We start from the raw sequence: 16639 nt of genomic DNA, 5'->3' as shown, positions 1-16639 counted from the left end.
ATCAGTTAACACAGTGTAATTATTTCTAATCTTTTCACTATGCTATTTAATTATGTACTTTCAATAAAAATAGTACTGTATAAAACTGTATTCTGGTATTCCATGTAGCATATGAGCATTTTAATCCATTAAATAATCTTTGAAAATATTTTAATGGTTTCATATGCAAATATGAATTAAAATAATTTAGTTTGTTTAAATCAATTTCTTTATTAATAAAAAGCTTCCAGTATTTTATTATTGTAAGTAATTCTTAAATAAAATTCCAATATTTTAATTTTGACATTTAATCTTTAATCAAATGGGACAGATTTAATTAAATATGAACAGATTTCTACAAGTAGATTTATTAAATCCAAAGGCATGAGCATTTTCAAGGCTTTTGAGTTGACAAATCATGTCCAACAAAGTTGCATTAATTTATATTCCTATCAGTGATACATGAGTGAGCATGGCTTTTCAAAGGGTATACCTAAGTTAAAAAACTAACTTTGTGCACCACTGGTAAAAACAATGACTATGGTTTTCAAGGTTTAAAAACTCTTAACGGACAGCTAAAAGAATAGTGCTCCAAATGAACCAACATGGACAATGGACAGTAGTACTACAGCATTACTGTGGCCAAATCCCTAACATCAAAATACTTCTTGATGCTAAGATTTGTGAGTAAAAGTTTGAGGAGAAAGAGGATACCCATATAATTTCTAAGTATCTTGCCAAAGATATGTATTAATTACAAAAGGAAAAAATAGTAACTTTATAGTGAAGAAAACTGGCAGACACCACTTTAACTAAGGGATGAAGGTTAATATCACCAGTAATAAGACATGTTGATATCATGCACCCCTGATCTGATGCACCAAGAAAGGCACATCAATTTTGTGGTATTCTTGCCAAAAATCTCAATCTAATAACGAGAGAACACCAGTTAATCTCAAATTAAGGGCAGTCTCCAAAATAACTGCCAAGTCCTTCTCAAAAGTACTAAGGTCATGAAAAACAAAGGAAGATTGAGGAACAGTCATAAATTGAGCAGACCAAGGAAACGTGACAATGAAATGCAATGTGGGTTCCTGTGTTGGCTCCTAGAACAGTAAAAGGACATTAGTGCTAAGACTATGATGGGATAAAGTCTGTAGTTTAGTTAATGGTATTGTATCAATATTAATCTCCTGGTTTTCCTAATTGAACTATGGTTATGTAAAACATTAACATGAGGGGAAACTGGCTTGACAGGTACTATTTTTGTAAAGTTTCAGTAAGCCTAAAATTATTTCAAAATAAAAATTTTTTTAAAAACCTAACACTTCAAAAAGAGTATTTTTTTTTAATACCATTACAATGAAAAGTCATTGATAATGATAAAAATTCCCAAACACCATGAAATTCTTATCAACAGACAAGTCACTGTTCTCTTTTTAAAATCTTCCAACAGAGGGAGGGTATAGCTCAGTAGTACAGTGTGTGCTTTAGCACGCATGGAGACTTGGGTTCAATCCCCAGTACCTCCATTAAAATAAATTAAAAAATAAACCTAATTACCTCCCTCTCCCACAAAAAACCACAAACCCCCCAAAAGTAATAAGATTAAAAAATTAAAAATTGAATGTTTCAAAAGATATGATTTAAAAACAGAAAAATCTTCCAACATTACACAGGATTGCCAGTTAAGGTCACACTGATCCTTGCGGTTAAATTACTGAGTTGACAACTGCTTTATATTCTCTATCTAGAGCAGTGGTTCTCAACTAGGTTTGTTTCTTTGGTTTGTTTTAGCAAATTTTGTGGGATTTTTAGTAAACTGTTTAAATTTCTACATGAGAAAAAGGTTAAGAGCTTAATCAACCCATTTGGATGCAAGATGTTTATGTAAACAAAGTTCAAGTCACAGGATACTTCAGGAATAGTCTATTCCAATCCTGTTGTCTTATCAATGATGAAACCATGGTATAGACCTAGTTTACATGACTTGTCCAGTGTCTATAGCAGTTACTGGTTAGGTGTAGACTTGAACTTAGGTTTCTAAAGCAGAATGATTAGATTATTTAAAGGGCAAGAGAAGAAATAAAAAATAGAAAAAGAACATTAGAGCAAGATCAATTTCAAGTGAGAGCAATTATGGTTCTCTAACAGTCACTTCTTAAAGGGATGTGCTTTTTGTTTCAGGTGTCATGTATGATTCCTCCTAAGGCAAAAAATGAGAAATGCCGAAGATACTCTGAAAAAGGATATCTAGCCAAAATAGCTAACTGGAACAAACTTTAGAAACCTTAATAAGGTTAGTCGGCAGGACATTTTTTATTGCCTATTAACTGGGACACGGTCAGTTAATTTCAAATATCAATAAAGGCTAAAAGGGCTTCAATTAATGCGGTTTACTATTCTTAGTTAATGAGAGTCCAACTGAACTTTTTAGTGCAGAAAAGTCATAACAGATGTTTTTATTGGTACCAGTACAGCATCATGTAATGAATCCTATTTCTGAGCTAATTTATGCTTTCATAAGTAACAATAGTGGAAAGAACACAGAACTTAAATACAGAAGATCTAAAATTCAATCCAATGATAAACTTCCACCTTTTCCAAAAAACACATGTTAAAAATCCATCACATGTTGCTCAGGTAAACACTCAAAGTATAATTTACATTTGACTATTTCTCTCTTTTCATTTCCCATTTTAACAACCACTTGCAGTTTGAGTAAAAATTTTAAAAAATGAAAAAAAAAATCCATCACATGTATAGCACTATAATAAATGGTTTGGATAAAAAAAAAAAAGATGAATAAGATCCCTTTCCTCATTAGGAGATTAAACTCCCTACATTAATAGCCTCATCTGTAAAAAGGTGATTACATGTCCTTTCCATCCTATAGGAACACTGAGAAGATAAGTGAGCTAATGTGAAATGCTTCAACAAGTTTTAAGGCAATATATAAGAAATCATAAAATTCCATCTAGGTCAAGAACATAAGGCTGCTCAGTCACCTTTACATGGAGTCACAGAATCCTGTATCTACAAACATTAAGGTAAAGATTGAAACTATACTTTAACTTTCATCTCACTGAAGTAATACTGGTAGCTGCTAACATAACCACACTGAGTTATCAACTATCTGAAGAGTTACACATTTTATAGACAGATATTTTTAGTTCTATTAAAATTCGTATGATTCAGTCATTATTTATATGGTCTACGTCAGAGATCAGTCAATTTTTTCCGTAAAGGGCCAAATAATACACATTTTTGGCTTTGTGAGTCATATGGTCTCTGTTGCAACCACTCAACTCAACATTATAGCACAAATGCAGCCACAGTCAATAAATAAATGTGGTTATATTCCAATATAACTTTACAAAAACAAGCAGCAGACAGGATTTGATCCACAGATCATAGTTTACTGTCCCTGGTCTATATCATTTTGAAAACTGAGGAAACTTTTTAAGAAGCACTTCTCCAATTTGGGAAACATTCTTTTTCAGCAAAACAATTTTCTGATGTATAGGAAGGAATACTACCTACGAAAACGTATTTCAATAAAAAGACTTAAACAATTGAGTCATTTCTGATAGAAATAAGTAAGTTTTAACCAAAGGGAAACTTACTTGTAATCTTCATTTGCTGCAGTAAAAATGAAAGCTTCCATAGGGTTCCAGCAAATTGTATTTGTTCTCATATCTAAGATGACCTGAGAAAGGAAGCATATACTAACCCATCACTATGAAATTATTTCCCTCTAAAATGAATAAATTCCCAACTCATTTTCTTTCCTTCTTTTTTCACTGATTTAAGCAAATATTTTAGTAAACACCTATTATGTGCACAGTACTTGACTCAGTATAATAGGGAAATAAAATCAATAATTGTTTCCTGAATACATAGGCAAAGTGGTAAATATTGAAAAACATAAAAACATTTAATAAATGGGCCCTTGACCTCAAAAAGTTTAGTCAGGAAAATGAGACATACACAAGAAAAGTTAAAATATAAACAACGAAGCAGTAAATGATTAAATACCAAATCAGGGGCAACATTAATGGTGAACTTAGGATTAAAGTGGAGAAAAAAGGTTTCAAAAGATAAGCATCATTTGAGCTGACCTGTGAAGGACAAGTGCATTGTAGTGTCTCTCGTGCTCACCTCGGCAGCACATATACATATACTACAGTGTCTCTCAACAGGAACGTTTTGGGCAGAGTAATCTGTTGTGTGTGATTATCCACTGCAGGATGTTCAGCCTCTCGGGGCCTGCTCTTTCATGCTAGAAGCAGTCTCTAAAATGCCCCACCCCCCACTGCTAAAACTATACTTGGTAGAGGAGTACAACCCCCGTCTGAGCTCTACTACATTTAGGAGAGAAAAGATGAAGAAACATCGATAGCCTAGCAGCTAGAACACAGAAGTAATAGAAAATAGCATGTCTGCCTCCATCAAGGTGACACATGTGACAAACCCTATTTAAAGGTTCCCTTACTGACTGAAACAAATGAAGAGATGGAAGACAATTTTGGATCAGATTTTGGAGGCCCCTGAGAACCAGGCTACAGTTCTTTTCTTCAACCTTACAGTAATGAAGCGTCATTAACAACTGAGAATGAAGGGTTGAAGGGGGCAGAAACCATTTATGAAACCAGTACTTCTGCTCAATGCTTCCAGTATCATGTTTTATTCTCACCACTGTGCTACAGGGTAGTTATTAATATCATCATTTCACAGGAGAAACACAGATTAAGTCACCTGCTTAAAGGATAACACCAAAGTTCATGTAGGATCCTCCCAATATATCACAAGAATGAGTGAAATGATTAGAGTGGTATTTTGGAAAGGTTATCGTATTTATTTAGTTCAAACTTCAATGAATATACTCTACTTCTAATATTTCTAAATTTATTACATGTTCTAAAATTATTTAGGAACAACAAAATTATTAAGAGCATTTCTTTGACATGTGGACTATGACAATAAACCCATGGTACATAAATGATGTCTAGCTTTTCTTGTTCTCTCAATTCTAACGCTTGAAATCAAGTTTATATCCTTTTACTTATGATAGCACTCCTCTCTTTACCAACAATATTTCTCTCCCTCTTTAGAATCAGCATAAGGTTGTTTTCACTTTGATATCTAAATCCTGGAATAACTGCTTTAGAACTGTTGGGAAATCTGACACCTTGAAGAGGATAGAGCTTGTCTAAATAAAACGTCAAACCAGTACCCATCAGTGTGTAACTAAACAAAGGTGGTTATGTGAACTAGTTGCAAAACTTTCTGGAATAAAATACTGTCTGTGTCATATGATAATCACGAGGTCTGATAAAACAGGATGCAATACTTTTTTTTTTTGATGCAATACTTTAAGAATTTCCAATTCAGTAAGTACGAACTAGATGCCAAAAATTTGCTGGCATTATGGAAGACACAAAGAAGACTAGGAAACAGTACTTTGTGGAAATTTAAGGATCTCTAAAAAGCAACAGGGAATTGAGAATGCCATTATGACCATTTTGGGTTCTAAAAACATCTCTATTAAAAAGATTTTCTTTTTACTTCTGAAAAAACATTTGCTCTATAATTTCAGTCACTCCATTTAAGGGGAATGCATTGACATTTTGGTAAAGCAGAAGACATTTTGAAACTCACCTTTTCCAGAGGAGTAGCCTGCCTCATATCATACAGTACTATATTCCTGTCAGAAGCACAACTTCCCAAGAGAAATGTCTAAAAATAAGTGTAACAATCAACAGTTAAAAGCCAGGCTTGGCAGCAAACCATGTCCATTCACTGAACAAATGATTTATTTAGCTTTAATGTTTGTATTTAAGATGCAAAGTTATAACAAGTCCATTTTAAGAGGGTACAATGACTCCCTCATAATCTCAGTAACCTACAGCAAATATTTTCATTGTTAAATCCTCATGAATGTATTTTAGATGCCCATGATAGTGTACAGATAATTCTGTACTCTATTTTACAATAGAATGTACTTTACTTGTCCATTCTTCAACTTAGATCTGTTTCTTACTCTTCAGTATTCTAAATAACACTTCAATGAACATTTTCGTACATTCAGCTCTTCTTTTTCTAAGTATACAATTTTAGTAGTGGCATTACTGAATCAAAAAGTATGAAAATTTTATGGCATTTGACATTTAGGGCTAATTGTTTCCCAAAAAGTTGTACCAATATACATTGCAATGTGGAAATATATCAATTTTACTGCAACCAGGCAGCACTGGGTAGTGTCATTTAAAAGTTATTATTTGTATGCCAATATTTCCTATGTATAGTCATCTTCTGGTTTCTGTTGGGGATTGGTTCCAAGACCACCCATGAATACCAGAATCATGGATGCTCAAGTCCCTTACTGTTGATCCTCTGTATCCACAGATGTAAAACCTGCAGATATGGAGGGCCAACTGTATAAATTATTGCTTTATTAAGCAGTTAAACATTTCCTTATGTTTATTAACTCTCTGTATAAACCAGGCCTGCCCTTTGTCTAACTGTTTCAAGATATTTCAAATATTTATTTGTTAGTCAGTTATAAGTGTGCAAAGTGCTTACACAATCCTTGGCGTTAAGTGAAAATAAGCCCTTCAACTACCGGCAGAGCCACAAATTCCACCCCTTGTAGTGCCCTTCCTCCTCACTCATGGCTCCTGACACTCACAACTCCTGGCTTCTGCCTACTATTATTCCTACTGCAAGTGCAGGAGGAACAAGAAGAGTTATTTACTAAACAGCTGTATGGTCTGCTAACTCCTACCACATGAGCGTATATAGTTCAAATAAAACGCATAAGGCCAATGCTACCATCATGATCTCTTCTCAGTCCTCTCCAAACAACCCCCCCCCCCTTTTAAGCCACTTCCTCCCTGAGACTTCCCCTTTAGTTAGTGACTCCTCTCAACCTTCCTTGGTTTCTCATTATGTCACTTCAAGGTCTGACCAGGTTCTATTTCTGAAAGTAAAGGCTTTAATTTGAACAAAGCAAAAAATTCTATCTAGACGGAAAATTGACTTTTTTACTGTAAAACGTACCAATGCTCAGCATAAACTTTTGGCTTTATCAGAATTCTAGGCTTCAATATTTTAACAGAAAATTAATTATTAATGATTAGAGGAGACAAATACACTTCATTTGTTCTCAGCAACATACCCTTTCCATTAAGTATAAAATAGGATAAAAGACATGCACACCATTTGCTTTTACCACTAAGCCAGTTCATAAGGTTAATAAAACACACACACATACACATACAGCTGAACAAACAAGAGTTTTTACGCAGGCAAACCTGAAAAACATGGTTGCTAGGTCATCACTAATAATTTATTATGATTTTAGGATTGGCCGTCAGCTCCTCTGACACAGGTGTTCACCAGAACAGACAAGTAAAAGATCCTGTTTACCCTTTAGAGAAACAGGAATCAATATGTCTGCTCCTTCATTTTTTTTAAAACAGTAGTAACACCACCACCTTAAATTTGGGTAGCACCTTTTAAAAATATTCACATATTTAGCACATTTTACACTTACAACAAACCTATGAAGTGCACTGGAAGATATAATTAATCTCATCTTAAAAATAAAGAAACACGTAAGAGAAACATTGTGACTTGTATAAGGTCACACAAAGGCACACTGGCAGAAAATACAGTCCCAGCTTAGCTCCACAGCAAGTAGGACACAAAATGTTCCCACACATCGCTTGTGTTTGTAGACTGCTTCTGCCCAGCGTCACCCTGGCCTGGCTCAGCAAAGGTGGCTTGCCCCTTCGTGCCATGTCTCACTTCTACCACCAAGGGGACTCCAGGAAAGGGAGACAGAGGAGGGCCTGGGGAAGACGTAGTAGGGACGGATACTCTGAACCAGCGATCACTAACTTTTCCTGTAAAGAGCCAGAGAGGACGTATTTTAAACTCCGTGGGCCATACGGTTTCTGCAGTGCAAACACAGTTACAAACAATGTATAAGCAAGAGGCTGTATTCCAGTAAAGCTTAAATTTTTTTTTTTTTTTTTTTTTTTTTTTTTTTTTTTTTTTTACCAAAACAGGCAGTGGGTTCACAGACGAGTTTGCCTACTCCTGCTCTAGACCTAAAGCCCCTCCCAGAACTGTGTATATGGGTGTATGCTGGGGCAGGAAGAGTATCCTCTGACCTCAAGGCCAAGTTCACCTCCCACTACAGCACTTCACATTCTAACACATTATACAGTCTTATGGCCTACTACTTTGACTTAACGTTTTTCCCCTTCTTTTATCAGTCAGGGTCTCTGAGAGTGTAAACCTTGCACATCAGAGTTTTCTCTGATACCCACTAACAAAATAATCCCCTGATAATTTCTAAAATCAGCATATACATGCAGTGATTTCCTTCTCTTTCTGCAGGAAAGGGCATCTCTACCCAGTCTTCTGGACAGTGAGTTCAACTGTTATGTATTCAGAAAAAGTTGAGGAACGCTCTGGTGTCCAAGGGCTAACTTAGCTTTCAGGGAAGCCTCCTTTCCCAAAGTCAGACCTGAATAAACAACAAGTAGGCTAATCTCCAACTCTTCCTTTAGACCTGGAAGGAACTAGGAATCACAAGTCAGACTTCGGAGCAAAGAAAAATGTAACTGTAACTAATTATCATGTAGTACAGTAATAACCGTGCACATCATTATGAAGTACTGGTGCCCTGTCACTTACAAATAATTAGTGAAAACAATGGTCAACATTCCTTCAGACCTCCTAGAAAGTTAAGAAAAATTACCATTTTCCTCAAGATGCAAAGATGTAATCTGTGGAAAATGAGTGCTGAAGGCACAAGTGAAACTGAAGTTTCACAGACAGTATGTGCTTGGATTCTAACCCCACGAGCACACGCACACACCCTCCTCTAAAGTGCTTACACTGCTGTCAGGGAGTCAACTGCAGGCAATCGTGTCAAGTTCTGATCAAAGAAGGTATCAGAATTCAGGTATAATCTGGAGAATTGACCAAATGCCAGAACACAATAAAAATTAAGAAAATTCTTGTATCACACATTTAAAATTTCCTAAATAGAGATGAAATGATTAGATCACAAGGAAACAATAAACAGAACATATTTCGAAAAGGAACTTTACCTCGATTGGGTTAAATTTAACACTGCTTATACTGTCAAATCCCCAGGTCATTGAACATATAGGATTAGTTCTTTGTTCATCCCAAATGTCTACTTGCTGTCCACATGTGGCAAAAACAGGTTCCTTCCAGTGATGATCAATTCCTGTATATACTGTCTTTAAAAGCAAAGAGGTTATTAAAGCTATTAGATGAGTCTTTTCATTAATACTTCACATCTACAGAAAAATATTTAAAATATATTTCCCTTCACTCATTTGTTTAAGAAAATTCCTGCTCACAAAGAAATTTCTTTGAAGCCCTTAAAGAAGAAAACTACCATAAGTAGTGACATTTCTTATCACACATTCTGGGGATAAAGAAAAATGTTAACATGAGATCTATTTAATTAAGTATGAATACATATCAATGAAGTAATTTTTAAATCATCATTGGAAAAAAAAATCATCACTGGGAACTGAAGGATCTTGGAACCAACTAATCAAATACAAAGGTAGTTTCTAAAAACACTTAGTTCCACATTTAACACATGAAGTACTGATCCCAGGACAGAAACATGGATACTAACAACTGGATTAAAATTTAGAGGAGGAAATAAAATTGGCAAGCGTGGATGCTAATATTATTAAAAACAATAAAACCCCGTAAGTTTGATATTACTCACTTAAACTATGTGACTGATCTCTTCAGGGTCAGATTAAAGCCTGCCTCTGTGCTATATGGTAGAAAACACTTGCAAAGCAAATTAAAGGTAACCATTTAGCCAATACTTCAAAGCTTCTAAGAACTCTTATCAGCACCTGTAGGTTTTGAATTACTTTCTATTCATGAAGGCAAGTCCTACAAACTTCTCCACAGTAAGAATTAATCCCCAATACCACAGAGATGGTATAAATATTTCAAAAATCTTTGGAACTCCTACAGAAAAGACATTTTGTAAGAATGAAACCAATTTTGCTTTAGGACTTACTAGTTTTTTACCATCTGTAAATTATTTCCATCTCATACTCATATCCCACTCCCCATGTCCCTCTAAGAGCATTTAGGTCAACTCAATAGAACTCAGCAAGGCCCCAATCATGGGCTGGACCCCATTTAAAAAAAAGAACATTTAGAAGTTCCTGAAACCTGAAAAACAGAACCTATATATATACTAACCATAATACCAAAATGACAAAGTGATTTTAAAAATGCATATATTTAAAGGTTAATTCTAATTTTACAATTTCACTTAGTATCAAAACGTAAGCATTATAAAACATGGGTAGGCCTAGTGATCTGAATTATTAAGCTATCACTTAAGCTACAACATAACCATACCATCTGATTTGTAGAATGATGTTATAAGAAATGTAAATAATACTTATACAAAAAAGCATCTATTTTTTCATTTCCTAAACAATTCTTTCAAGTAAGAAATTCTGACCTTTGTGTAAGATCTATAATGACATAAATCAAATAGAAGCTGATGCCTTTTTTTTCCTGACCTTTTACCTTATGGATTTCCTCCCCTGGCCTATAGGAAATTTTCATTGCATCCTCTAGCAAAAAACAGAAATCAAACCCTACTACAATGAACACTGAAGAACTGTTCAAATTCTTTAGCTGTAGAGGACCTTAGTTGTATTAAATACTGCTTAAAATAGGTCAATTATTGCAACCTAAAGTCTATGATTTCTTATTTATATCTTTCTTTTGGAAATTAAAATTATAAAATACTTTTAAGTAAAAGAGAAGAATTTTAATAGGAAAAATATGGGTCAATTTATTTTTGTACCTTTCCTAATATTGTATGCAATGGCTCATCCTCTTCTCCATACCCTGGTCCATCCATTTTCCACTGCTTCACAGTTTTGTCATCACCAACCTAGAAATATTTATGATGAAGATGATAATGAACAACAGTTATAAACTGTAAACTTGCCAACACATACATCAAATTATAAATTATCTCCAGTTTAAAAAATAACACATACCATTTTCTTCCAGAACCGAATTCAGAGATGTATTTATATCCCACCTTATTATACTAAAGATTTATGACAAATACATAAGTAAATAAAATTAAAAATAAAGTATGAGTACAGTGAAAGAAGAATAAGGGTAGGAAAAACGTTAGGTCATAAATATGGCAAAAATGCATACAATAATAAAGATGGCATTTCAAAGTAGGGAGAAAAATGAATTACAAAAATGGTACTGTGGTATCACACTGGTCATTCAAAAACTATGAACCAATCCGACACCTGACATAAAAACAAAATTCCAGATAATTTTAAATGTAAAAAATGAAACAAAAAAAACACTAGAGAGAAGGTATTTTTATAATCTTTGCATGGATAAAGCCCTTCTTTGCATGATACAAAACTCCAGAAACGATAAAGTCAGGGGTTTTCAAACTGTGAAACTGCAGACCTCTGAAGGATCCTGAGAATTTTTCAGGAGTCCACAAGGTTAAAATTATTTTCATAATGTTAGTAAAGGCATTGTTTGCCTTTTCACTGAGCTGACAGTTACACAGGTGGTGAAAGCAACGGTGGGCAAAACTGCTGACACCTTAGCCCAAATCAAGGCAAGGCAACAACCTGGGTATGTGGCAGATACGTTCAAGATATTGGGTATACATAGGTTTTAGTAATACGTTTTTGGATATGTCTCCTCAGGCAAGGGAAACAACTGAGACTACAAAAAACTAAAAAACTTTTGCATAGCAAAAAAAACTATCAACAAAATGAAAAGGCCACCTACTGAATGGGAGAAGATATCTGCAAACAATGTATCGGATAAGGGATTAGTATCTCAAAAACACAAAGAACTCATATAACTGAACATCAAAAAAACAAACAACCCAATTAAAAATGGGCAGAGGATCTGAAGAGATTATTTTTTCAAAGATGACACACAGATGGCCATCAGGCACATGAAAAGATGTTCAACACCACTAATCATCAGGGAAATGCAAATCAAAACTACAATAGGATTATCACCTCACATCTGTCAGAATGGATATGATCAAAAAAGTCAACAAATAACAAGTGCTGGTGAAGATGTGGAGAAAGGAGAACCCTCATGCACCATTCATTGGTGGGAATGTAAACCAGTGCAGCTGCTATGGAAAACAGTATGGAGAGTCCTCGAAAAATTCAAAATACAACTACCATATGATTCAGCAATTCCATTTCTGGGTATTTGAAGAAAACGAAACACTAATTAGAAAAGATATATGCACCCCTATGTCCACTGAAGCATTATTTACAATAGCCAAGATATGGAAGCAGCCTAAGTGCCCATCAATAGATGAATGGATTTCTTAAAAATGTGGTATATATACACAATGGAATTATTACTCAGCCACAAAAAAGAATGAAATCTTGCCATTTGTAACAACATGGATGGACCTAAGGGGTATTATGTTAAGTGAAAAATTCAGACAGAGAAAGACAAATACTGTATGATTTCACCTATATGTAGAATCTAAAAACAAAAAACAACAAATGAACAGGTATTAAAAAAACAAAGAGTTATAGATACAGAGAAGAAACATGTGGTTGCCAGAGAGGAGAGTGGGTGAGGGAATGAGAAATAGGTGAGGGAGATTAAGAGGTACAAACCTCCAGCTGCAAAATAAATGAGTCATGGGTATGAAATGTACACTGTGGGGAATACAGTCAATAATTATGTAATATCTTTGTATGGTGACATGTCTTAACTAGATTTATTGTGGTGGCTATTTTGAAATGCATAGAAATATGGAGTCACTATGCTGTGCAACAGGAATTAACATGGTGCTGTAGGTCAATTATAGCTCAAAAACAAACTCATAGAAAAAGAGTTCAAATTTGTGGTTACCAGAAGCAGGGGTTTGGGGGAGGGAGAACTGGGTGAAGGCAGCAAAAAGGTACAAAGATGAATAAGTACTAGGGATATAACGTACATGATAAATATAATTAACATTGCTGTATGTTACACATGAAAGTTGTTAGAAAAGTAAATCCTAAGAGTTCTCATCGCAAGGAAAAAATTTTTTTTCTATTTCTTTTGTACCTATACAAGATGATGGATGCTCACTAAACTTATTGTGGTAATTATATCATGATATATGTAAGGCAAGTCACCATGCTGTACACCTTAAACTTATATAGTGCTGGAAGGAAAAAGATTTACTAGGTAAAATAAGGTGCAAAACAAAATGTATAATATAACCTGGTCTGGTGTTAAAAACATAAAATAATCATATAGTGTTGCTGAACAACTGTATATATACCAAACTGCTAGCTTTAATTGAAAGCAGAATTTCAGGGTGCATTAATTTTCTGTTTTTACATCTCTGTATTATATACAAATATACACCTACTTTTAAAATAAAAATATTAACAAGGATATATATTCATCCATGGGATGAGTGTGAATTTAGCTTCTTTCTTACAGCAAATTTAAAAAGGGGATACCCTTCCTGCAAAATAATTCACAATACTCATGATATCAGAATAGGTAAGGGATTGGGAGAGAAGTTTAGGTGCTACAGTCAGACAAGAATTTCTTTTGTGGAGGATACTAATAAATGGAACATTTATTAACAATATCCTTATAATAGAAAGTACTTTAATAGGGCTATATCTTATTAACAACTCTGAATCTTAGCTACTGGCATCATACCAAACCTCAATTCTGGAAAATCAATTCTACTGGGAGCCAGGAAGATGTGATCTAGGTACTGAAGTCTCAGCTGATCTTTGACCCAATGCAATATTTCAGCATTTATGGAAGACAAGATGAACTGTCATTGAACATGACTTCCCTGAAGGCTGTTTATTTCAATCAAGCTTCTGATAAACTATGTCTTCAAGCTCAAGACTAAACTTAGGAAGTTCAGTAAATGACTAAGCTACTCTAAACAGTCTATTGAATGCAACCCTTAGCAGACCATCAATTCTGAGAAATTTTACAGTTTTGTAGAAAAGAGGAGCCAAACTAGAATATGAGCCTGGCTAGAACATCTCATCCCTAGGCTGAGTAAGGTGGAGAAGGACCTGCCAGTACCACAAACTGGGTTACTGCAGATACTATGAAATCTATGTAATAAAAGTTTTATCTTTTGCAACGTTGTATATTAAACATTTTTTGAAATATTAAGTGCTGAAATTATGCCAAGTAGTTTCCACAAGTGTCTCATCTCTAACCAAGCAAGCATTACTTAAAAATATCTGAAGGGAGAAATGAATAGTAAATTTGAAACATTTTCAGCCTTTATTCATTTCAGCATTAAAAAAAAAAAAAAGACCCAAAACAGTTAATCCTCTGGCTAGGATACTTAACTAATCAATATAATCAGAAGAATAACCAGCTGGAAGAAGTTTAGATGCAGTCTGCTCCAACTTCCCACCCACTTTCTTCTACAATACACAGCATACAGGGTCATGAAGCTTGTCTGCACCCCTCTAGCAAAAAACAATGGAATACCTCACAAAGTAGTCTCTCTTGGCTTTTGACAGCAAGTTAAGTTTTTCTCTGCATCGAAACCAAATCTTTTAACATTAACACCTACTCCTCATGTATCAATATGGAACAACAAGTAAGTCCATTTTCTCTTTCACAGGACAACCTTTCAAATATTTAAAGGCAGCTATCAGATTTCCCAGAAGTCATCTCTTCCCTTTATTATTCCCTTGCAATCTGGCTTTTGCACCCAGCATGCTACTCAATTTGTTCTTTAAAAAAAAAAAAAAAAACCACTGAATAAAGAATAAGGAAGATTTACATGGTTGGTTAGTGTGCATGTGTACACAAATGTTGTATATATAGGTTAAAACATTTGAAAAGATATACACCAAACCGCTAACAGTGTTAGAACTGAAAGAGAATTAAAGGACTTTAACTTCCCATTTTTCACAGGTCTGCATTCCTAGAATATTTTGCTGTCTTCATTTTCATCATCCTTTGTTCATACAACCACCTATCCTTTCCTCCTGGGTCATTAAGCTCATTCACAGGCTATTCTAATTCTCTAGCTGCTCCCTGAGTTTCCCACTTGATAGATGGGCATTTCCCAAGGCTGTTTCCTGACATCTGTATATTTCTACATTCTCTCCTCCCCTCCACCCCTACGATGCCACACCGGCTTCAATCATTACTTCTGTACTGATGATGCCAAGTTTAGCTCTGCCTTCCCTTGTGAGCTCCAGATCTGCATCTGTAAAGGTCTGGTAGGCATCTACACTTGAACACTCCGTTGGCAGTCCAGCTCATCACACTGTATCCTTCCCATTTCCACTCTCCCTCTGCTAAACCTGCTGATAATCCTGACTTCCCGATTTCTGTAATAGAAACCGCCATCTTCCCAGGTACTCCTCAGCTGCCAAGCCTGTCAAATCTCTAAAATGTTTCTTAGCCTAACAACTACTTTCAGCTGTTTTCAGTCCTCAGCACTGACTCTTCTTATTGCTTATACAGATTATTAACAGCCTCCAAACTGATCACTTAGTGCTGTCAAATTTATCATCTCAAAGCACAGCTTAGGTTCTGTCAATCCCCTATTAAAAAACTTTCGATGAACTTGAACAGATATTTCTGTTCACCAATGTTCATAGTAGCTTTAGTCACAAAAGCCAAAAGGTAGAAACAACCCAAACGTCCACTGATGGATGAATAGATCAATAAAATGTTGTATATACATACAGTAGAATGTTATTCAACCTTAAAAAGGAAATTCTGACACATGCTACAACATGGTTGAGCCTTGAGAATATAATGCTAAGTGAAATAAACCAGACACAAAAGGGCAAATATTATGATCCCACTTATATGAGGTACCTAAAATAGTCAAACACAGAGACAGAAGCAGGACAGTGATTACCACTGGGTGGGGGCAGGGGTATAGGGATGAGAGAAGAGTAGAGTTTCAGTTTGGGAAGATGAAAAAGCTCTGGAGATGGACAGCGGTGATGGCTGCACACTGATGTGAATGTACTTAATGCCACTAAAATGTACACTTAAAAATGGTGAGAATGGTAAATTTTATGTTATGCATATTTTACCACACATATACCCACAAATCCTTCAATGATTTACTATTAACAACAAACGAATTACAAATTACTCATTCCTAGCACTGAAAATCCTCCAGATTAAACCAAACTACCTTTCTAGCCTCATCTTGTTTTAATGCCACTTCTCAGTTAGTGCAATAATACGTTAAGTAATTATGTATAAAGAAATTACAAAGTACGGGAAAGGTTGGATTACGTAAAGAAAACTAGTACTTTCATAGGCTTTAATAAGTTCAGCTGCATTGTGAAACACCAAATGGCCTTGGACCAAATAAATCAACTCAGAAAATATTCAACTGGATTGGCCTTATACATGTTGAAAAGAGTTAATGACTCAATCGTATCATACTTACAGTAAAAAAGGAAGTCCCACAAAAGCGAGTGCATATTCCTCGTACAAAACCTTCATGCGCTTGTATCGTACGAATACATTTTCGTTTAGTCAAGTTCCAAATTCTAACCTATGATGAAGCATATCAGGAAATTTC

At 34.9% G+C, this 16639-nt stretch overlaps 1 protein-coding gene across 1 annotated transcript in view; it reads right to left on the bottom strand.

Annotated features, from left to right (window-relative positions):
- The window catches only part of DCAF13 (DDB1 and CUL4 associated factor 13), a 29542-nt gene that overhangs the window by 6830 nt on the left and 6073 nt on the right, over positions 1–16639 (bottom strand). Inside the window, exons 3-7 of the mRNA XM_010955798.3 lie at positions 16505–16612; positions 10883–10972; positions 9108–9263; positions 5641–5718; positions 3606–3688 (exon numbers count right to left, since the gene is read on the bottom strand). Coding sequence (XP_010954100.3) covers positions 3606–3688; positions 5641–5718; positions 9108–9263; positions 10883–10972; positions 16505–16612 — 515 coding nt within the window. The remainder of the gene's footprint in view (positions 1–3605; positions 3689–5640; positions 5719–9107; positions 9264–10882; positions 10973–16504; positions 16613–16639) is intronic.

The sequence above is a fragment of the Camelus bactrianus genome, chromosome 25, assembly GCF_048773025.1.
Source record: "Camelus bactrianus isolate YW-2024 breed Bactrian camel chromosome 25, ASM4877302v1, whole genome shotgun sequence".
In the NCBI taxonomy this organism is placed as follows: Eukaryota; Metazoa; Chordata; class Mammalia; order Artiodactyla; family Camelidae; genus Camelus; species Camelus bactrianus.
Note: the sequence above shows the minus strand (reverse complement) of the source record. Positions and strands in the feature narration are given on the sequence as shown.